The sequence below is a fragment of the Strigops habroptila genome, chromosome 11 (genome assembly GCF_004027225.2).
Source record: "Strigops habroptila isolate Jane chromosome 11, bStrHab1.2.pri, whole genome shotgun sequence".
NCBI classification, from domain to species: Eukaryota; Metazoa; Chordata; class Aves; order Psittaciformes; family Psittacidae; genus Strigops; species Strigops habroptila.
The window spans coordinates 5,087,232-5,111,835 of NC_046360.1; the positions used below are offsets into that span (position 1 = coordinate 5,087,232).

Genomic DNA, 24,604 nt, shown 5'->3' on the forward strand with positions numbered 1-24,604 from the left:
GCTCACTGATGGCAGGGATGGCGCTACTGCTACCTCTCTTGCTCTCCTTCTCCTTTCTCTTGCTTGTGGCTGTGTGATCCACTCCTCCTTGTGCCAGGATTGGACTGCTTTATGAGCAGGTTTAACTCACTAAATGCTGTAAAATTGGCTTTTTTTTTTCTGGGTTAGTTTTCTACCCCTTTAATAAGAAAAGTCAGCTTGTGGAAGGATACGAGAAGGATGTCTTCTTGGTGGCAGTAAGTTGCTACAGCAGGTCACTCAGCCTCATGGACTATACTGTGCCTGAGCTTCTGGTGACTTGAGTACTCTGAAGAGTCATCACTCCAGAATTGAGCTCTACATAAGCGAAGGGGTCCCCAAGTGTACAAGGTGAGATAAAATTTAAGCATCTGGAACATCTTATCAAATCCAGTGGTACTGCTTGCGTATTTATTTTAGGAGAACTTAAATACTTTGCTGAACAGCACTTTATCAGGATACTATCTCTGTTCGTTCATCACAGCATTCTAGCTAAGGCAGATAAAACTACAGTGGTTCAGCTGCGGCAGTATGGATTTTGGTTCATGTTAGCAATGAGGAAATGCATACAGAATCTGGAGCAGGCTTGTATCTCGTAGTTTTACCTTTGCCAATACCACTCTATGTTCTAGCTGTTATTAGCTAGCTTAACACTGGCATAGATATGGTGTTCTGTCTATTGTGCCCTATAAAATGTGGTGTGTAAACAGATTTTAAAGACAGCACTTAATCACGCTTATTGAAAAATCATTAGGGCATGTTCTTACGTCTTAGTGTGGCTTGTAGTTGAAAAACAACTTAAGGACCTATTCAAGACAAAATTTATATACCTGTTTGCTTTTGTTATCAGATAATCAGAAGTTATTCTTTAAACAGGTCTGAAGGAAGAGAAAAAAGGTATCTAACGTGTCAGCTAAATTTCAGCACTTTGCAAAACGAAAAGTATATAAAACCAGAATCTCTGGGTGCCTATTTGATCCAGTTCTGTGTTTAAAATATGATCTGTCACAAGTATAACTAATATACCTTGTGCAAAAACTGCTTTACTGAAAGTTTGGGGTTTTTTTAATGATAATTAAGTTAGGAACTTGAAGTATAGCTTAGTAGCATGGATTGTCCATGATGTTTCAGAATACATTACTGCATCTTTATTCAGTTGATAATATTTTCTCTGCTACAGGAAAAGTAATTCAGTTTTCTAGAACTTATTCTGAATGTATCTCTTCTCCAGTATTATCACTAGTATTATTCATTGCATAGTTATTAAATGAAACATTGATTTTTTTGGTTTTTTCTTTATTGATTCCAGGGTTCTAAGTAGAAAGTATCATGAATTGTAGATTACTTGTCCAGTACAATATACCACCATATTCCATAAAACAAAGTATTGAACACTGTCTAGCTTTATGAGTGTTTCATTTTTAATCAAATTCCTCTAAATGGTAGTTGTACTTCTCTAGGGTATTTTTTTTTCTATGGAATGGTTTTGTAGACTTGGGAGAAACAGAGTTTTTTCTGCTTGTTAATGTGATGTATTGAAAGTGTAATTGCAAAAACTGGAAGAGGAGCATGTGCAACTTGACAAAACAAGCATTTCAAAGGCTTTAATAACCTTAAAGCTGTGAAGTTGTATATATGAAATTCATTTAGTACCATAAAGCAGATACGACAAAACAAATGTGTGGGAATAAGGTTTGGAATAAGGTTTGTTTCAACAAACAAAAGTAGGAGTTATAATTTGGCATTTATGTGACTTCTAACGAATGATTGTAATTTCATGTCCCCAAATTATAACGCCTCCGACAGAAAAGCACTGTTCTGGTGGTGACTTAGCAATGTGCTTCATCTCTAGCTATTGAGGTGTCGTAGGGTCGGCTCAGGACAGAAACATTCCATCTATGAAAATGAAACACCAAATAAGAAGTGTAATATGTGATATGTTTTATATTCAATATCTATAAAAGCAGTTAAAAAAAAACCAACTCTGCTTAGCAGACATTTTATGTCTCGTATGAAGGAGGTGTTCAAACATTTCTATTCCACATTCTTGATAGTCTTCAGAAATGGTCCCATTTGTGGTTCCAAATTCCATGTAAGAAAAGTCAAAGCATGTGTTTATATTTCATCACAACTTAAAAGCTACATTAAAGCCCAGCATGTTCTTAAGATCTCTTCTGAATAGGGATTCTTTATTAACTCTGACTCTATAAAAATATCTCACATGACTTCTTGGTATTAGACCAACCTCCCACTAAGAATAACTTGTTTATCTAGATTGCTTAAAAATCTGGCTTTTGTGGCTGAAGTCTCTCTGTGCTGAGAAACCCAAAAATGAAAACCAGTCCTATTAATGCTGCTTTTAGATGGTCTCTGATGTAACTATTCCATTATGTGAAATGATAGTGTGCATTTCACAAAGTCACAAAAGTAGAAGTCCAGATGAGCCATTATAAACAGCCATAAGAGAAAAAGTGGAGGTGAACTTGGGAATTAAAATTCTCTTTTTGCTGCCAGACGACAACTCTAGCCATTGCGTTATTCAAGTACATTTTGGTTTGCTTGTTCATATATGTTGGTGTTACCATTTGTATATATTATAGAGGAGGAGTAGATGGTGTTCATACACTGTTCTACAGTTCTTTCATTTAAACACCCTTCTCATAGCAAAGAAGAATCTTAAGCAGAGAACAGTCAGAGTGCCCTTCTATAAGTATTATGTCTGGCTAGGGTAATGGTCTCTTTGCCTGAAATGATGACTGTGGTAAATCTAATTTCTGGGCACCCAATTCTTCCCTATTTATTATAGAGGAGTTTAACTCAGCACTGCAAATTTCATCTACACTGCAGGTGCATAACATTCAGAGCCACAGAGCTGAGTGTCCGAAGTCTCTGAGATTTCAGAGTTGAAGCCCAGTCACCGGATCATCTTTCTTCTTTTTCAGTTTAATTAATTCTGGTATTTTTCCTGAAGAATAACATTTTGGTCTCTCAAATGTTTCTTGCTCATTGACAGCTTTGACTACTTAGGAAGAAGGAGAGAACATTGGGGAAAGGTTTAAAAAAAAAAAGCCATCTGCTCATTTGAATTAAACTCAGTTGCAATGAGTTGCAAACAGTGGGGCTGGGTATTGCCAGAAAAACAATAGTATGAAAGTAACTGGACTTAAGATCCCTTCTTACCTAGCTTCCTGGTTGGGAAGAAGGCTAGTGTAGCTTGTAATGATGTAGAAACAGGAAATGCTAACTCACTACTGCAGCTGTACATATTAATCAGAAAATGGGGGTATGTTCCCATTATTTGGGTTTTCTCTTACTTTAAGAAATCCTCACTTTAACTCCGCAAGAGCTCTAAGTTGTAAAGCCTGAAGAGATACCATTTGTTTCACCAGTATTTTCTGGTAAAACAAATAGAAAGCCTGCTTTCTGTCTTTCATCTATAATAATGCTCTTTGTTCTTACAAAGATTTTTTCTGAAGTATTTTCCTGGTTTTACATTTAAACACTTTAAGCAGATGTTCCCTACTATTTTTGTCCATTTAACTAGGTTTGCAGTGGCTTTCACGGTGAAAATGAAGGAACTGGCAGCAGCAGAGTGGGTATGTTTACATGATGATGGTGATGCTTATAGTATTAGTAACTATGCATTCTCCTAAAATGTTTTCTAAATAATACTAGAGAATTGCAATAATCTTCATATTCTTTATTCCTGTTTTTCCTTTCACAGAAAGCATTTCATATTTATTTCCTTCGACAGGTCAGATAGATCTGGCATTTAGAAGCTGTTTAGTATTTGAAAAGAGTATACAGCAGTTTAGGAAATGTTTCTCTCTAACATTTAAAACTAATCATTGCTGCTGTTATCGAGATTCTCCTGATGCCATCCGTATGCATATATTGTTTCTTTTTGCATCATTTAATAAACTTTATGTTGCTAAAATTCCAATAAACAGCTTTCCTTACAATAAAGAATTAGGAAGAATAATTTGAAAATATTTGTTTTGTCAACACTGGAAATAGAATGAAGTTCTTAAGGTGAAATGCAACGGTAAAACTGAACTTATGCTAAGCCCAGCAATATGTGATATACAGCCCTGTTGACCAGGCCTTGAGGAATATGCAGCACATAAATATCAGGAAACACACTGTGCTGAATAATACATGGAAAAAACACTGAATAAAATTATTTTCATCCAATAGTATAGTAGTTAAATACATTTGGCAGTGTTTTTGAGGGAGATCATTTAGCTAGCAAAGAACTGGGAGTAATAACGGTTTGTTCACTTTGTCTTCATTTAGTAGGTACCATTACATCTGCTGTATTGCAAGTCTACTTCAGAGATTCAGTGCAATTATTTTTAGCATCTGATGCTCCTGTTTGAAAACAGACTGGGCCAACATTTTCCTGGGCCAACTGGGCCAACAGACTGCCAGTGGAGAAAATTGAGACAAATCCTTGAAGTAGACAGTGCTCAGTCCTGGTTTCTGAGGACCATAGATAGTGTCAGGCTGCACTAGTGACCTGCGAAAAACTCCACACCAGGCAGTAGGGCTTGCTGATCTAGCTTGCAAGTCCTGCTGATTTTCTGTGCAAGGTTAGCTTTCTAACTAACTTCTTGGCTTAAAACTTGTACCGGATCACAGAGAACTGCAGCGAGCACCAGAATCCAGTGAAGGGCTAGCAGTAACTACTTGGCTGACAGTAAGGGGCAACACTCTGGGATAAAAAGAACCAGGCAGGACCACCCTCTTCCAGCTGCCACTACTTGTTAGCTCCGCTCACCTCATCTTATGAAACACCAGCTGAAGCTGAACAATAAATGCAAGAAGTAGAAACTAACTGCTTGGTATCTCTTCAGTTCTAACTTGCATTATAATACAAACTCATTAATACGCCCTTACTTAAAAAAAAAATCAGATAGAGTGGAGCTTGTACAACAGTTCAAATAAATATTCAATACTTTGTTTCAGCATGAGTTGATTTTTTTATTTCTTAAATTATTTGCAGTAGAAGGATACCTGGGCAGACATAGGATCTGCTATTTACATTACAAATTTAACTTGGTTTTAATAATTACTAACATTAACTTCATGATGGGTAAACCTGAAAGGTTCAGCTTCTGTCATAGGTCTTATGCTAGAAAAAGACAAAAGTAGCAGAGTATGAGGAGGAAAACCAAACTTGGACTTTGAAATCCCTTTGAATTCAGCACCTCAAATGTTTTTAAGTATTTGACTTTGATTGATTTTGCCTAAACATTTTTGTGCTTTGGGCCTATTCTCAGTGTTTTGGAGAGGGTCTGTAGCAGACTGGGAATTGGAGGCAAGTCTGTCAAGCCCTGAACTGAAATACCAGCTGCTGACCTGTGTCTTAAATGCTGGGGGTTTGCGTTGTTTTTCTAGCTGTTATCTTCATGTAAAGGGTGAGAGCAAATGCCACACATTTACTTTCAAACAGTGAAGAATAAGAATACATCTTTCCATACTGAGGTAACTGAATATTAACACTTTTACGTATTAACTCACTCTAATGTGAACTGCATTATTCCTCTAATGTGTGCTTTATTAGTTAGATGGTCAATTAAGAATTTAAATTACGAACATATAAGCAATTGCACTGTGCTCAAGGGTTGTATCTTCTGACAAATTCTTTTCTGTTACATTGGATAAATTATCTTTAATTATGAACTACATAATACAGTATTTATAATGATCTGTATTCCAGATGAGTTTGAAATACTGTAAAAGATCTTGTGCTTATGGTCAGTGGTTTTTTCAGTAGTGTGAAACTGGATTGAAAGGTCCAATGTAATTTAAAAAAAATTAATAGCATTAATTGAAATTCTTACAAGAATATAATTTCAAACTGAAACATTCAAGGTTATATTGAGCAAATCTGTTGGAGATACACCAGTTGAGTAATATCTTCCTTAGCATACTCCTTTACAGGCATTGCAGCCAGTGCTTTTTAGAACAACAAGAACAAAGCTTTGCGCAAATACTGAGAGCTCAAAAAAAAACCTCTGCTTGTTTGCTGGGGAGTGGTGGTGTTGGGTTTGGGTTTGTTGGTTTTTTTTTTTTTCAATGTAGAACGTTGCAAAGAATACTTTGATGTTTTTGTGGAAAAAATATATTCCACAAATTCACGATTTGAGTTGTAGAAAGAGACTGAAATAGGAACTTGCTTATTTAATCACCTAAATTAAATAACTAGCATAGTAGCACTTTGGGAGCAGCTCTGGAAGTTGTAAGTAATTACCTCTTTTACTGTAGCTATTTTAAAATAATTTCTTACGCAATTTTTATTTGGGGATATTCTGCAGTAAGTACTACTGAACAGTTTTCTTGCGTGAACAAGTCTACATATATTTGTCAGCAATTTTTGAAAAGGTTAGAGGTAAATGGGGTTTGTTTCATTTCTAATGTGTATAAAATTCTATTATGGATAAATGTAGACTGTAATTTCAAAACCAGCTATAATTTTTCTTTCAAGACGCAACATTTTTGGGGAAGTAGGGCTGTTCTGTAGTTGGGAATCTTTCTATTCTAGGGAAATATTTTAATCTTCTGTGCAATAAGCAATTAATGATTTTGATGAAGGATACAGAGATAAAAATACATTTGCACAACTTGGTAATTATGTTAATTGCAAAATTGATTCATTGATACTGTAAATGTTCATTGTAAATGTAATTTACATTGCTGACTGTTGGCTTTTGGTGTAACTTAAATGAATCTTTCTAATAGTCTATTTTGATTTTTTTTAATAGTCAAAAGAAAATCACACTGATGTGCATTGTATTATACCAGTTGGGGTTTTTTGAAGATTGAACAGATATTTTATGGTGAACTATGAAAGTTACTTTTCTTCTCCTTCTCTTTAAAGCCAGATGCTAGGAAGAAAATATATGTCCAGACTCAAGGTGAGAGTTTTGAAATATTGACTAAGGCATTCAGTTTGTTAGTTTATTTTTGCCCCAGAAATATTTTGCTGAAATGGATATGGGATTTGAAGTCCTGGTTCCACTGAAGTTGAGCTTTCTGCCATTTACGTTAATTGAGGCAGTATTTCAGTCTCTTAAGCCTAGATTTTCAACCCTTTTGGTTCTTTTAAGAAAAGTTTTCCCAGATTCCTTACAGTGAGAATCTGAAAGATAAGGTAATATCTAAGACAGCACTGAGCTTTCTTCAAAGTGTATGGAAGTTTTGATGTGGTATGATTATTCCCTAAAACTCCAAATTCTTTTAAATGCTTTGAGTTCCCAGCATAATGATACCCAACAAGTATCTAAAGTATTTGAGTAGTCTAGGGACACTCAACTCAGGATTTTAGATGTGATTGCTTAAGCTACAGCTTCTGATCGATCTACAGATTCCAAAGCCCATTCCATTTGGTATATTTCATTTTCAAAGAAAATAAAATTATTTTCAAAACTACTACGTTGAAAAACTCATTATGAGGTCTATTCACCCATATTTACTCTATATTTAAGCCCATTGGGAGGTAATAGTTAAGATATTTAAAAAATAATTGTTTCATTAGTAAAATAATTGATCTTTAACATGAGGCAAACCGAATAGATTAACATTCAGTTTAAATCAATATTTAATTTATATAATTTTATATCATTCCAATTTCTTTCTTTGCCTTATGTTAAGAACTTGGGTCTCAGCTGACCTGTATCTGTTTTGGAATAATACGCCCCCTCAGATAATATTGTCCTCTATATAGATTTTAAAAGGCCAAATTTAGCAAGGCGTAAGTGAGCTTAATTCCCTGGGTTGCTAAAGAAGTTCATGCACTGTGTGATTGTGCAAAATTTTCAATTGAATTTCAATCTGATGACTACAGAAGAATTGTGCAGACAACCTGACCCTATTGGGATGAGGAAAGTTTGAGATGAGAACAGCTGTGTATAGAATTCAGTGTGCTTGACAGAAATACTGTTTTCTCAAGGCAAGACTTCAAGGACCATAGTTCAAGCCATCCAGGGACCAGTTAAACATGTTGTGTTTCTCTTTTTGTCTACACAGGAATTAAGACTACACCCAAGGAAACATTTGACTGGTATAGGTTTCTACAAAATGCAGGTAAAACTCACTTTTTTTTTCTGTGCTCACTGTATTTATTCTCAGTAGATGTTAATAATTAAAGAAATTTATAATGTGAAGGTTAACTGATTAGGTTATAAAATGACTTAATGATAAGAAAAATGAAAAAATCTTAGATTAGATTCAGGCAGAATATCAGTCAGATTAGTTTGGTTAGTAAACTACCCAGGCTGTCTCCAGATTTCTGGTCTGAATAGCACCCAAAGATAAAATCATCATGACATATGGGTCAGTGTCTCTTAGAAGGTAAGTTAGACTGAAGCACCAACACCTGAGCTTGCTGTGCTTTAAACTTGTGATAGAAACTCTGGATGTCTTTTGCAGAAGAGCAGGTGAGGTGACGAAGTGGTGAAGAAGGGAAATACATGTTGATGTTTTAATATTTGGTCTTGGCCTAGAGCCTGTCTCTATTCTATTTTCACCAAAGTGTATGGCAACAGCATGTAAGGCAGATGACCTAATTTAAAGACACCTGGTCTTGGCAATGCTTTAATTGTTCCAGCTGCCTTTTCCCAAAAGAAGAATTCATAGGCATTTTACTGTGGTAAAAATATTTCAGTATTATATTCATCAATCTGATCTCTGGTAGTACAGCTGTTCCCTCTGTTACAAGTGAATCCTTACTTGTCAGTTGCTTTATCACATCAGTAAATGTGTGCCATTATTCAAAACTGGTGCCCAATTTTAAACTGAGCATTGTGATGTTATTTTGTTCTCAGTAAATCACAGCACACAGGCACAGCACCACTAAGATTAATAATTTTCTGAAGTGAAATGATTTGTCACTTGCTAGCACAGCCTTAGTGTTGATTGGATCTCATGTCCAACCACTTTATGATTAAAATATCATTCAACAGATTGAAGAGGGGGAAGCTCCCCCTAAAGCGCATTTCATCTAATGTATTAGAGACAGTTTTTTGCCTAATGTGTACTAATGCAAAAGTGCAAAATAATTCATAATGTACATGAAAAGCAAACTAAAATGTGACTCTAACATCTGTGCCTGTTAAGTAATAACTTGAAAACTGGCATTAGATTTTTCAATATTGTTTTTTATGACTGTTTCATCTCATTTATCTTACCAGTTTTGTCTCTATATCCATGTGGCAGCCTACAATTTCCACTTCTTTTAATATTGCACATGGAGGTAGGTTTTTTGGCTGTACCAGTTAGGAGTCAGAGTGGATGACTCCTAATTGGAGTTTATAAGGAGTTCCCATTGAATTGCTTTTCTGGGTATTTGCAGTTTCAAAGTCTTAAAAATTCTACTAAACTTGGAGCAATCAGTAGAAAATCATCAAAAATAGAAGGCAGTCTTGCTCAGAAGAATATGATTTTGATAGTGTAGGCTTGCACAATGAAGTGCACTTGAAAAGATTCCTAGCTTTCATGCAGATAAAGCTGTCCAATCTCGTTCACCTCATGGCATTTATGATTTTTTTTTTTTTAAAGGCTTTTTTCACAAAGTTCTGTTCCATATTTAAAAGACATTTAATGATTTTTATGGGAAATATTTAACCAGATAATTCTTGCCTGTATCTTTAGTAGTGTCCTTGAAAATTTTTCAAATCCAGGATTCCCAGGACTGGATGTAAAGAAACAGGACATGCCCTACAATGCAAATTATAATACATTTGAGTGTTAAACATCCTTGGTGATCAGACCATACATTGTCAAGTTATTCTTTAATATGGAATAGGCTCTTCAGAGTGTTTCAAGACCTTCCTCGTAGAACAGACTTCTTATGAATATTCTTTGTACTGATTTTTTTTTTAGTTATAGAACAGCCTTAACATTTGACTCATGTTAAATATAACACCAGTGCATAAATAGACTCTTTAAATCAGTGTAATGGCTTCAGAAAGAATTTAATGGTAAGTTTAGGTGAATGGCAGAATACATCAAATACATTTCACTGTGGGAGACTTCCCCCAACTCCCAGCCCCCAAATGTGAATGGTACTAAACCAAAAGCTAAGAAATCTCAGCTTTTTGTACATTTCATCTGATGATTTGGGTTGCTAACATAAATAGTAATTGCCTAACACAAACTGAAGCAGTGCTGTGAAATGTTTCTGTTATTGTTATGGGTGCAGTCCAATCTTGGAAATCATGGAATTAGTATTTTTTTCACAGTCTCAGTAGCAGACTTCAGAGTTGCAGAGGTGATGTTTGTGTAGTGTTCATGTGCTAGCTCCTAGCTGCAGTATTTTCAGTGGCTGGCTGTTAAAACATTTATTGAGTATATCTACAAAAGCAGAGTGTTTAAAGTTAATTTGCATTCTGATTAACAGTCAGCTTCACAGTTTGTCCTGTGAGGTTGAGAGACTGTAGTCAAACCCAAAAGCTGAACCAAGCGCAGATTTCGACACAGACTTCAAGAAGACAATGTTTTCAGTATATTTAGTAACTCAGACTATTTAGGGTATTATTGCAGTCTGTGTCAGTCTGGAGGTCAGACTAGATGATCAAAATGTTTTTCTCTGACCTGGTAATACAGGAGTCTATAATACGACATAATCAGTTTTGTTAGCCATTTTAGATGCCCATTTAGACTTGAGAGACACAATGAAAGTTCAGGCTTTTGCTGTAAATTGATTGACAGAAAATTACAAGACAGTCTAAGTAAATGCTAAAACTGGGACTCATCTTCTCCAACAATTTAGCTCAGGGATTGAGCATAGCTACTTAAGATCACAGACAGGCTTGATGTCATCATACTGTGATGAAAGGCTCCTTCTGATTTCAGTGGAATGTGGCTGAACCTTCTAAGATGCAAAACCTAATAAACACTTAGACATCATGTGATTAGAGATGTAGATAGATAACAACATCTATACTAATGAACTGAGAAAGCTCTTTTACCCAAGAGATAAGACCAAAAACTGGTTTCCTGGAAGGTGACATAGAATCACAGGATCAGATGCTTACTGCATTGTCAAATAAAACGTGCAATATATTTTTGTAGTTTGATTTTTCTACTCAGATAATATCTGCTTCATAGCATGGCTATTTTCAGAGCTTGAAAAGTTTACATAACCTGTAATGATAAGACAGGGTTTTACAGAGGCATTATATTTTCCTAAAGCTATGCTGGAAATAAAGAACTACATAAGAAAAATTGAATAGTAAATGTTTGTGCAGATATATAGCTGACCATAGAAATAATATCATAGCAGCAGTAAGCTGTGTTCCCCAACAGATCTGAAAGCATAGAGCTTTTTTGTTGTATGGTCTGTTAATAATGAGGAACTGGAGAAAAAGGATTTCTGGAGAATTTTGCAGTCTAATTTCTCCGTATTAGTAGCCTGCCCCTGGAAGTTAACAGGTTCATATAATTTCTGGTGTCTTCAGAAACATCTCAGCAATTCCAGCAATTATTCATTGTTGAATGTGAATAGCAATATAAACGTTTGGATACAGTTATTACCTTCTTAATTTCTAAGAAACAAATTGCTTTGTAAAATAAAAGCTCAACTTCAAAAAATGGTAATAAATGTTCAAGATCTGCAGGTGGTTGAGTATGTTTTTGAAATAAGACCTAATTAGGCTAATAATTGTTGGAGTTCTGTGTCATCAGTAACTTCAATTAAAGAAACCTCAGAGTAGGATACCACCATGTCAAACAGGCTGGAAAACTTGGCTTGTCTGGGCAGCTTGTTTTAATAGTTGGCTTGTGAAAGAGACACAAAGTCAAACTCTTGGTGCCAAGAGACTTAAAGAGCCAATGTATAGTATTTCTGCTCTGTGTAGGGAGATGAACATGAAGAATAACTACGAATTGAAAGATTTAGAGTAGCAAAAATACATGCCAGCTTCTTTACCTCTCAGCAAGGTAATGCTTGATATTTCTCACTTAGAGGCTTGCAGCTTTTCAGGAAGATTAAGGATTTGCAGTAATATATTTATTTTTACTGTACACTTATGATTACTACATTTTTTTCCCTGATAGTACCGAGGGGAGTGGAGTTAAATGAATTTGCTCTTTCAGAATCTGGTTAGATAACACTTCTACTTATTCTTGCCTTTAGAAAAACAATGTCGTTACTAATGTTGCAGAAATGATTTGGGGTTTTTTGTTACTTGAATTCATATTTTGCTATCCTGGCATCAAAGTACAGATTTTAATAAAAGCCAAAGTATAAACTATCATAGTGTGTCATAATAGTAAAATAGTTGATGTGACAAATAGTTAAACAGTTTCACATAAGGAACAAACGAGGAGACGGTGAAATCTTAAATAGCAAACTGCTTATTTCCAGTGTTGCATTATGAAAATGTTTACCACGTTTCACATACTCCATTCTCTCATTCTGTCCTGCAACTGAAGACCTCAAAATGGTTTACCAAAAATTAAAACCAGTGCCATTGCTTCCTGCTTGCAGATGAATGGGTAAGTCTAGATGGATAAGTCTAGAGATTTGACAAACTTTCTCTAGGCCATGCCATGACTCAAACATAGCCAGCATGAGAACATGAATCCTGAGTATTAATCACCTTTCACCTACTCACCAGTATATTTTGTGCCAGGTTCCAATACTATCAACAAAACACTGGCAAAGCACTAGGATACCCTTTTGATCATGCAATTCCTCTCTGAAATTTGACATGCTAAAGCTACATCGCTGTGTTTCAATTTTGAGCAGCATAATACCACCTCTGCTCCATTATGAAAAAGGAGTTGCATGACCATGGGAGTTCCATGTCAGTTTTAATCTTCTGCTGTGCCTTTCTCATTTCAGCTCACCCGCAGTTCATTTGTTACCATCGCCATGGTTCTGTGTGGCATATCAGGGCAGCATACCATCAAGTTGATGAGAGGAATGAGTTTTCGTAACCCCATTGATCTCTGTTCTTGTTTTGACCTCTCACATCTTGCTAAACAGGTGCCCTGCAGGCTCAAGGCTAGCTGTGGCCAATGTGCAGCTGGTTTTTATAGATAAGCAAATGTAGCACATCAGACTACAGCCGCAGACAAATACTGACAATGCATGTTTGAAGGAACATCTCTTACCGGCATTAAACAATTGTTTTTGACACTGAAGGAGATGTTGCTTACAGTGGCAAGACTTGACTTGCATTTAGTGTGTAGTGATTCTGAAGGATGGCTAGAAAACGTGTACCGTGCAGTCTTTTTCTTTTTTATCGCCAGTGATTATGTACAAATCTTTCCATTTTGTATTTCCTTTGCAAAGCAAACAGAAGGATACATGAACTAAGAAATAATGAAGCACAGTGTGCTGTTTCAAATCTTTGCTTTTGTTAACAGTAACAGAAATGGGAGAAACAGACACAAGCTACTTTTTTGTTATTTGAGTGTTTGCATGTCCACCAATATAGAGGCACAGTGAATGTATCAGACAAACAAATGAGTTGATCGTGCCATATTAATGTATTTCCATTTCAGAACTGAATCACACAAGGCAGTAGTATATGAAGTAGCCTATCTGGGAAAGGCAGAATGATAGCAAAAATTCACGTATCAAAAGTCTTGTTTAAGTTCTAAGAAAACTGTCTTCTTTCGAATACCAGTTTTCACTGTAGCTGATGACTACAGCTGGTAAAGGCAACTACTGCAGTTATTCTCTTCATGTGTTCCCCTTGTCAGTGTTCTTGTGAGGACAAAGCATACTAAAATGATTGCTCTCTTGTACAAATGACTGTTTTTTTTCGCAGCAGGGGCGTTAGCAAGGCTTGAGAAAGCAACAAGTTGGGAAACAAGGCATTGTCTTGATGTGTGCATTTAACCATTTTCAGTAAATGACCAGAAAGCTAACAAGATACACAAGTGCTGCTGAAGTTTGATCTTAAGTAGTCAGAGAATGAATAAACTCCCAGCACTAAACAGTGGCAGTGATGTGCTGGCAAGGCAATCTTCACAGGAATGTCTTTATACGCTTCTAAGTGGATTGAGTGGGGAAAGTCTGCCTGTAAAAATGAACTAGGTGATGACTAAGATCTAAAACATATAATAAAATAAAACCACCTGATTCTCACTTCACTAAATTGGATGGCAGAGGCAATCTAGCCCTTCTATGACAGGTGTTAGAAATGCCATGTAGAATCCAGTCTCTAGAATGGCGTATCCAGTGTCTGCTATGTTGGAGAAAAATGCATACAGTTTTATGATAAAGTAGTGCTTTGTAAAGTTGCGTGAAGGGGATGGTCTGCAGTGAGAGTTCCAGGTTGTGAATGTATTTTCAAAATAATAACAGTCAAATGAGTGGACTATTTTCATTAATAAATATTATTTTAGGTAATTTTACTAGTGAAAAATAGGATTGTTACTGATGAAATGCTTGGGAGAAGTACCTGTGCATGCTACAGGAACCAAATGGCAAAATCCAAATTACAAAGTACAACTGCCATCTGTGGGGCCAGTTCCTGGTTTCTATTTTGAGTTAAGGTTTGTGTACAGGGAGCAGAATGGCAGTCAGTACTGCACAGAATTGGTCTCAGGGCTATTCATTGTCATAACACTTTTATCCAATAAGATGAAAAGACTGAAAGCTGTAAGATAGAAACAAAAAGATGTTAAGAGAGAAAAAGAAGTGTTTATTTCAAGTGTAGTTAATGTTAATTAGGTGTCTCTGCCTGCAGCAGGGGGGGTTGGAACTAGATCATCTTTAAGGTCCCTTCCAACCCAAACCTGTCTATAATTCTATGATTAGGGTACTGTCATATCGAGAGTGCAATAATTCTATAGCCTCCGTGTGAGAACAGGAAGACCTGGTTTCTCAATACTTTCTGACTGACTTTTCAGTGCTAACTTTTTGTTCCAAAATAGCCAGAGTGAAAATTGATAGGTGTGAGTTCATGGTTTAAAATGAGTATTTATGCCATATGGATAGTTAAAATGCAATCTGAATTTTGATGACACTTTCTAGTAATTTGTTTCATGTGAATTTATGTCATAAATTGAAACCACTGCTCCGTATCTTAAAAACAAACTATGAATGGTCTGTTGCACCAGAAGAATGGCTTTTTTAATCCAGATGTTTGTGTATTATAAATTACAAATTATTTCTTGTTTCAATAGCCAGAAAAATATTACTTACCATCTCTGCTGCAGCCACTCTCGACAACTCAAGCTGTTTAAGTTAAATGAAACGGACTCAGTAATGAACCCTGTGACAGGGAGCATTTAGAAGTCCCTGAAATGGATTTTAATTTTAAAAGCAGTAACACTTGATTATGTAATGAATCACCACTCTTTTGATTCTCCCTCTCCCACAAAATACAGGTTTGACGCAGAGCTCATGTTAATCCAATTCCTTGACATGAGGGGAGATACTACTGGCGTATTGCTTCCAGGGCCTGACCCTGCAGTTAAGTTACACAACACTGTGAGGAAACATAAGCTGCTACCAAGTTTGAGTGATCTTAAATTACAAATTGCAGCAATTCAGTGATGCTGTGTAAGCAGCTGAATTGTTCCTGCAACTGGTGAAGACTGGAATGGAAAGGGAGGAAGAGACCTCAGGGAAGGGAGCTCTGCAGTGTTCAACAGCAGCAGATAACTGTGCCACCACAGCTGTCCTTGCAGCCTTCCTGGTTAATCATAAATCCCACAGACAGTAATTTCAGCCATACAGCATAGCCCTCCTGGTACCTATGTGACATAGCCCCGTGTGGGACCCATGCATTAATGTCCCACAGACGGCCTGCTGCTGATGAGCAGCAGTTTGCTGCTCCTCGTCGAACTGCCTAGTGTTAGGTAATATGTGTCATCCATCCTTGCCATGAGCTCAATAAATAGGTGAACTGAAGGACAGCAAACTGATTTGTGCAGTACAGTAAATCAAATATGAACATTCCAACCTTCTAGTGTTTATTAAATTATGTTGTTATGTGTGTTCATTCAGCAATTTGTGGATTATGTTGTTTTATTATAAACACATTTTACCAAAGTTCATCACATAGTGACCCTCTCCAGAAGTGTGTTCTGAATTAATTGTGCTGTCATAGAGCCCATGGCAACTGCAGTATCATACATCAGACCTTCTTTTTAGAATATAGCCTGCAAATTTATTTTTTTATGAGTTGTTGCTGTGTATTTGCAAGATTTTCAATGTTAAAAACTCACATGTTGAGATTTTTTTTTTCCCAAATTATTTTTCATGTATGTTTCTTAGCAATAAGGTTAACATAAATGCTTTGCAATAATTTAACGTCTAGTTCACTATTCTGTAGCAGTGCTGGCATATTAGGGATAGATAGTTACGGGACTTTACCTGATTTACCTAATCTTCTGTAACAAAAAGTGTCAGATCAAGAGCTCTAATCCCTACAGCCATTGATTAACTAAATGTCACAACATCCTTGAAAGAGGTGGTGAATTATTATATGGATGCAAATTTATGCTTCTTATGGGTAGAAATACTGAGAAACACACTGATTTGTATAGTTGTCTAGTCAGTCAAAGCTCAGCCATCAGTTTTTTGACCAAATCCTGCACATTGCCTCTGAAAATAAACTCATGTGCCCTATAAAATGATATGCATGATAAAGTTCTTCAGTGAGTTGATTTGAGGATTAATGTAAAAGCAAGAAACAGAGGGAATAATAAGGAGAAGTTTTCAGAATCCACCCTGTTACTGCTTTTACTGTTTTATGTGCTCATTCATGAAACAATCTGGAGTGTTCTTTTTTTATCTGCATTTGGACTATTAACATTATTTGTTGCAGGTATTCCTACAGATACAGGCAGTTTACATGTGTTTCTTTTGATATGTGGACTTCGAAGAGTCAAAGACCCTCTGTATTTAGTAGATGTATTTTCAGGTAGGTACTGGCTATTTGAATACCCTTGTTTTGTCACTGGATTCAGATGTGTTTCTTCTAATGTTTATAAGTTTGGCATAAGCTGTTTTATTCATTGCAGAAAACTTCATAATATATTTGCATTTAAAAAAAGAAATGCTCATGTAACCATTGATGTGTTCAACACATTATTTCTGTAGTGCATCTTTTCCAGCCTGCTGGGAATAACAGAGCATCAAAATCAAAGCAGTATTTGATGACTGTACTTGCTGGGAAAACAGTTTTGCTGTTACGTACAATATTAATGGAAGACAAAAGATGAGTTCACATCCTTCAAAATAACTTTTTTATCTTCCTGTCACGTGGCTGTTAAACTGATTTGCATGTGTGCTAATTAGTATCATTGAAGTTACAAGCAAATTTTACCACCCATCATTATGACTGCACACTGTAAACTAGGCTGAAGTTTTCTCATAGTCACATAGATGAATGTTTTGCCAGGTTCTGTTTCTGTCTGTAAAAGGTTCAGGTATTCCAAGTTGGAAATTCAGCCTCCACTATTCAGCTTACTTTTATAAGCCTTTAGCACCTTGTGACACTTAGTGACAAATGTGGTTTATTAAAGTAAAGTAATTGGATTTGTTCTATTCCGGTATTGAAAAAGCAGCAGATTTCTCTTGTGCATATAACTGAGTATTAATTGTAATGGTTGGAGTTGCTTCCGCCTGTACCTTTACATAGGAGAAAATTCAAATAATTTTGTCTCAGTGGCCACAGCCAATGCATTATTTAGAGCATTGTTCTCTTGAGATGATTCAAGTTTAATACGTGAGCTTAGTTAAATAACCCTTGAATCATAAGAGATTGCATGAAGCAGAAATGCTAAATGCTAACTTTCAGATATGCTAATCATTTGAATTCTGAGGAGTAATATGAGGGCTGAGTCTGAGCATGGTACACATTCCGTCTTTTAAGGACTAATACAGTATTTGCCTAATTGTTCTTTATTCATGCAGCTGTTTACATTGATTTCAGAGAAATAATTAAAAATTAATAAATTTGATTAATAAAAAAATGTTCCTCTTCTGGTTTAGACTGGCACAGAAAGGAACCCAGCGTCCATCTGGGCATAATTGGACCTGCAGTAAGTTGTAATTTTTATTTATTTGTATATTTATCCCTAAATACCACCATTTACTCGCATCTGAGATACTGCAATAATTCTTTCCAAACTGAACCTAAGTCAGAGGCCTTCTAACTGTTGCAGAGATGAGAAAGTACAAACCTAGCAGTTGTAAAGGCTGTTCACAACAGGTCTAAACTATGGAAGTGGAAGAAATTCCAGTGCTTGTACTTGCCAAGGTCAGAGTTCTGCTATCAGCTAATAGGCTCCTTCACTCAGCATCTGCATTGCAAAAGGGAAAGCAGCCAAGAGAGTTTTTCTAAGAGGATATGCACTGAGGTAGCCCAACTCCATTCAGGTAGGTTTTTATTAATGCGAACTGTTATCAGTAGCTCTAAAAGAGTTTACAGCAGGAGTAGATTTGGTTTACATAAACTGATTTTATTTTTTGTTTGTTTGGAAGGCTTGGGCTAGTTTTATAAAGAGCATTTGCAGCTGAATTAGTACAGTTTTATGTCTAGCTCATGCACACGACTTGATAATGCCATTAATCTATTATGGTCTCTTAGAACAAAACGTTTAGTGTTCCATTTGACTACAGAAAGAACTTTTGAAGATAAAAAGTGTCAAAATATTTGGATTCTAATACTGGCGTGGGTTTATATACCTGTGGGATAGTACAAAATTGTTTAGTGTATCAGAAAGTACTAAAAATGTGAACTCTTTCAAATAAAATAATAGGCTTATTTCAATATGAATAATTTATAAATGAGCCTATCAAATATTTTGAAAGGCAACAGTTGTCATCTAGAAGAATTTTTTAGCAAGTATTGTTAATGAGGAATTTTAATACTGTGAAGGTGCTATCAGATGCTCATTATCCCTGTTCTTACATCTTTCGTTCACGTGGAGGATTGCGTCTTTTGTTCCGTTCCATTTAGATTTTGATGCCATTTCTGGTAGTCTCAATTTGTACACAATTAACAGTTGTCAGCAGGTGCAAAATGATTTTAGGTTTCTGTCTGACACCAGAGAGCAAGGACAGAGCTTGGGCTGACAAATAAAATTGGTGAAGTCTGTTTCACAATTAGAATCTGAGTGCACTAAGCCCTGGGATACAGATACCTTACAGCGAAGATGGTGCTGACTACAGTAAGTAAAATCAGAAACTGAGTTGTTCTTATATGTTCACATCTCAGATTAAGCTTAGAGTTGGTATCATTCCTTCAAATGATTTATATGGATTTTCGTAGAAGTGCTGGCCAATATTAATGTGAGATTTCATTTTTTCCCAGTAAATCATAAAGATCCTGTTTAACAAATCTGGAAGTTACAAATTCTACTTCTCTCTTTTCATGGTCAGTCAGTTAAGTGGCAGCTCTTCTGTGATTGCTAACTCCCTTTAGATAAAACATACAGTTGGGTTGCTGCCTCAAAATGCTGTCATGAATTTCTTGGCAATGGTTTGCTTTTCATGGAGCACCAGCTCCTGAAAGGGTTTAAAATCGTAACTATATCACAGTCATTACTATGAAATAAGCTTCTGTAAATTGGTGAGGGTGAAGGGGAAAGATGCCTCAGAGCCACCAAGGTGCTTCTCCTAATTCTGTGCAAAATCACGTTCATTCCCATAGCTTCCCATAGGCTTGCACAGGGACCAGGTGGAGCTGCAGGGAGACTGTCCTGCTGTTTCTGCTTCTAGTATGTTGCCTGTGCCAACGGAGCATACTTTAAACTTAAGGAAAGTAATGGCAGGACTTCTCAAAAGAAATACACATGTGCTACATGTACAGCCATAGCAGAAGTTTTAAGAAGGCAGCCTGTAGCCTTAATTTAACCACTGGAAAAGGTATGAGTAGGCAGCAGTGTCATACCAAACAAACTCGCTGATGCTAAAAGGGTACTAAAAGCTTCACTGTTGCATCTGGGTAATGTGTTCATGTCCCTCTGTAAGTCACATCTCTGATTCATCTTCACATGAGCCTGTAAACTTGCAGGCAGTCTGCTTTATACGAAAAGAAATAGAATCTGAATTGGCAAATAAGAACTATTTTTCTATTTTCTCATTCAGTTTTGTTCTTCGTCAATTTTGGGACATAGGATTTTCTTTTAAAAGTTGTTTTTGCATTTTTATTTTATCTGCATTTTTTTCCATGCTAATACACAAGATGATGTGGAAGTGAACTGGTGTGGAAGGCAAATCTAGAGCAGGTGTAATGAAGCTGTGCTTTAAATCAAAAGATGCACTTGCTGCCTCCAGTAAGGATTTTAAACATTTTAGTCGTCCTTTTACATTTGCTTCAATTCTTCATAAGCTAACATCTTTACAGTAAGCTACCAGAAATAACCCTGTGGCAGTGCATAGGCGGGATCAAGGACTGAACCTCCTCAAAACAGTTTAAAACATATTTCTGCCATAGTACTAAAATATTGCTAAAGGACAAAAATAAATCTCAGCTCTATTGGTATCTAGCTGTACTACTCTTATTCATGTTGCTTATCAAACTACAGAATCTTAAAAAATATCAGTAACATTACCTGTGAAGCAAGTCATGTTTATTGTGGATATGAAAAAACCACACATTAAGATTATATTAATTAAGAATTTAAAGAACACAGGCACTATTTTCTGCTTTGCTTCCATAAGATTGTAACCTTTCATTGCGTTTGCTATATGCAGTTGTCACAAACAGTGCAATCTAAGTAATGTTGCAGGATTGGCTCCTGTAGAATGTAAAATTTTTAGCATTTATCTTCTCTTCCAGTTTTCTTTTTGTTCGTTTCTATAATGAAATTCAAAACTGTGGCTAATTTCAGAATATTCCAAGAATAGAATCTTAGGAAACTAAAAAAAGTTAAGGCCACAAAACTTGCCTTCAGCATGCAACCTCTGGAAGGCCACTTTGTAATTCTTAACCAGTCTTGTGGACAGTACAGAATATTGCTATGTTTGTAATGATACTGTATTCCATTGACAGCTATTTTTCCTCTGTCCAACTTCTTTTCATGCCTGTTGAGACAGTTTTAGTTGAATAACTGCCACCACAGATGGTGGGGCCTGTTAGGTCATGTAACCCATCTCTTTATAATGGATAGCTGTTACCTACTCTATGTTTTGTGAGCTAGTTCTAAAATGAACCAGCTGTTAACACATCTAAGCAACTAGAGGAAGTTTAATAATAAGCTGCTCCAGAATATCCTAGAGCACAATAACTGGGAAAATCAGCTAGGAGACAAAGATACAGTTTCAAATTCTTTAGCCTGCTGAGGACTATGATATTCTGCCAGGTATATCCTGCCTAAGTGTCCTACTCACAGATGTTTTAAAAGGTAAGATGACAACTCTTCTAACTTTTGTTTGCTTGTTCTTCAAGAAAAGCTTCCTGAAAATGAAAGTTGTGTTAGAAATGGTGAAGTGAGCTGTTGCAGTATCTTAAAGAGGTTATATATTTTTCTTTTAGACCTGAAGTTTTGTTAATTTAGATCCTAGTTGCCAGATTGTTTCAAATGAATTAAAATTGAGGGGGAGGGGAAGAAAAAGCCAGAAGACACTGAATTTCCTTAAGCATTTAGTATATGGAAAAAATGATATAGAATGGTCGAGTTTAGTATGTTTGCAAGGATCTTACATTTCTGGTGCAATCGCTGCAGGCAGATTGCGTTGCATCACAACACAGTTGTGTTTTCAGTTGTCAGTGAAGCTTGGTCTTGCTGAGCCTATTCAATAATCGATCAGATAAGAATTGTAATGTGTCACCTGCTGCTGTGAATAAAGCAATTCCTCTCACAGTGATGCTGTCAAATCCTCCCAAACCAGAGCAATTGAGCAAATTCTTCCTATTCATATTGAATATGGTTGCAGATACAGCAGATACTCTTTAGTACTCTGGATGATATTCTGACAGAACTTTAAATGTACTAATACCTATTTTTCCCTTCAAAGTCTAGAGTCATCCCAGCATTCTAATGAAGAAGTTTCTGGACCATTGCTTCTGTCTGAGTTAATTCATCTATGGCAACAATTTAATATATTGTATTTATAGAAGATTTCCTAGATTTTGGTCATGGTAGGCTCTGTGCTTAACAGGCACCTTCATCTTTGTGCAGGGTTTGATTTGTGACTTTCTGCACGATTGAACATGTCTTAGATATTTCTTTGCCTGTCAGCAGAGCAGAACTTCTCTAACAGTGTATCTGGTCCTGCTAGGTATGGTTTCTTGCCATGTGCCCACTCCCCTTTCCATGTGTCAGTTTACCTCATCTGTTCTGATGTTCGTACAACGCAAGCTGCTTTCCTCTGATCTCTGCTAAACTGATGAAATTTGCAGCTCTTTAAAGACTCTTCCTCTGGATGGATGGTATTTTAACAAAAGTTTATAGGTAACTGATGACCGTATCTGTTACGTGGATAGGTAACAAAATAAAATGTGCCAGCATGCACTCTACCTGTAGAAGAACTGGATCATGGAGACATTTTGGGTGAAAGTAACATTCTTTTTTTTTCCAGTACCTTTCTCTGAGACTGTGCTAAGTTCCTAGGCATCCTGCCATAGTCTGTTGGCTTTGGATGCATTCACATCTTTTAAGTGCATTTCCAACGTACTGAACAGCTTATGTTGTATCTAATTTCTGTTATATTGAGCTTGTGGTTAGATAACTGTGCCCCCTCAAGCTCCTAAATGTAGCTCAGGGAGATCACTTAAGTCATTGCTACACCCATCCTGGAAGTAATACTTTACCTGAATTCTCATTTTCAGGCCAGGTTTCTTGGAATATTATTTACCAATAGAAGAATACAGCTTAAAGGACTGTTCTGTGTATGAGGCAGATGGCAATTTCTTGGCTTCCACTGAAGTAGATGGGGTAGAAATTAATATCCGGCAAATTTGGGAGTCACAGGCTCTAGTTTTCCTCATCCTTTTAAAAGCAGAAGAGCAAAAGACCATATACCACTGCTCATGAAATCACCTGCAAGTACTACATTGATTTTAATGGAAACAGACTATAGATCCTCATGAAAGAAACTCAGCATCATAATAGTACTTTGGGGAAAACGCTGAAAAGGTATTTGTACAGAAATATCAATTGTGAAGTTCAATATGAAATATCCAAGGAACCTGTGACATGACATACTGGTTTAGTGGATAGATCTGTATCACACCGTGTCGTCAGTATCAGGCAGTGCTTCAAGTGCAGGAAAGAGCACTTGATTTTTCTCCCCTGCTGTTAACAAAAATACTTTAAGTAGTTATGCAAGCCTTTTATTTCTTGCATTCCTTAGTGCAAGAGTGATTCACTTGAATCGTTTAATTTATGAAGCCTTGTTTTCATGAAATAATTGATCTTGTGTTCAAAGAACACAATCATAAAACAAATTCTGACTTTTTCCAGAAGTTTTCTAAAATGCTTTGTCTTTCTTCTTTGTTAGTGTTATCTCAGAATGTGAAAAAGAACCCAAAACAAAACAGAAGCATGCATTAAGAAAAACAGAGCCATGTTGTTCCCAGTACTTACAACTGCTGCATGCTGTGCATGCTATCATAAATTAATCTAATATAGTTAGTCAGCCTTAAAAATAAAAAAAAAAAAAAAAAAACCTAGTTCTGTTCTTCAGGTCTAGTTAAGGATTTCCAACTTCTGTTTATTTCTTTTAATCGTGTTAAATGATAATAGCAGCCAAAGTTAAGCTTTGCAAATAAACCTGCTGGAGTTAATTGCTCAGCTTAGACAACATTTTAATAACTCTGGCATACCTTCATGTTAGACTGTATTGTAGAGTTTTGTGTTTGTTAGTTTTCAAACAAATGTTTGTCAGTGCACAACATCTATCTGACTGTCTCAGTTTACATGCGGATTGTTTCCCGTGTTAACTAAAGCCTCAAAAATTCCTGTTTTTCTTCGCATTGCTTACTCCATACATAAAGCAACAGACAATATTACTTGGCACATCAGTGCATTGTTCCTCACTTAGACAGTAAGTTGTCAAATTGGTCATTTGAATCATGTTAGCCTTAGCAGAGTCATCTGAAAACAGTCATTCATGTTAAATAGACCTAGCTCTAAGTAGAACCTGCAGCCAGAGGGATGTCAGGGAAGAAGAAAGGGAACCTCCTCTTCTGACAGCAGCCCAAAGCTATGCTGCATTAGAGGAGTCACTTGAAGGTTTAGAGCGGAGTAGCCAATTCACGCTCTGCTATGCTGTGCACTCACCCCTCCTAGCTGGGTATTCTGAGTGTCGGTCACTCACGAGAATGCTTGTCAGAAGAGTCAAATGTAACCAAGTTACAGATCTGTGATAGGATTTTAAAGCTCAGCACATTCACGAATTTAACTATTTTAGTTAAAAATTGCTAATTTTTTTTTTCCTGGGTATTTCAAACATATACTATAGTGCTAAAGTAGTGCCATATACCTGTGTGTATTCCTTCCTAGGTTGATCCCCTTTTTACCAGTGAAGTTAAGGAAAAAATTAAAAGGTAAGAAGTTAATGCTAAGCCTTCTGTCTGCTCCAAATGAAGGCAGTTGGCTGACTAGCTTTTTAATCATGTGCTTAAATGCTCTTTCATAAATACAAATGAACATACATGCACAA

At 36.3% G+C, this 24,604-nt stretch overlaps 1 protein-coding gene across 7 annotated transcripts in view; it reads left to right on the forward strand.

Moving 5' to 3' along the window:
- The window catches only part of GLT1D1 (glycosyltransferase 1 domain containing 1), a 55,810-nt gene that overhangs the window by 13,120 nt on the left and 18,086 nt on the right, over window positions 1–24,604 (forward strand). For 6 of the 7 annotated variants that reach the window (XR_003993654.1, XR_003993655.1, XM_030500752.1 and 3 more), the window contains exons 4-9: window positions 3,563–3,614; window positions 6,902–6,938; window positions 8,050–8,106; window positions 16,815–16,910; window positions 17,984–18,033; window positions 24,445–24,488. Coding sequence is in view for 5 of the 7 variants with exons in the window: in XM_030500752.1 (XP_030356612.1) it covers window positions 3,563–3,614; window positions 6,902–6,938; window positions 8,050–8,106; window positions 16,815–16,910; window positions 17,984–18,033; window positions 24,445–24,488 (336 nt within the window). In the remaining 2 variants the exon portion in view is untranslated. The remainder of the gene's footprint in view (window positions 1–3,562; window positions 3,615–6,901; window positions 6,939–8,049; window positions 8,107–16,814; window positions 16,911–17,983; window positions 18,034–24,444; window positions 24,489–24,604) is intronic. The other variant, XM_030500753.1, reaches the window with a different exon arrangement.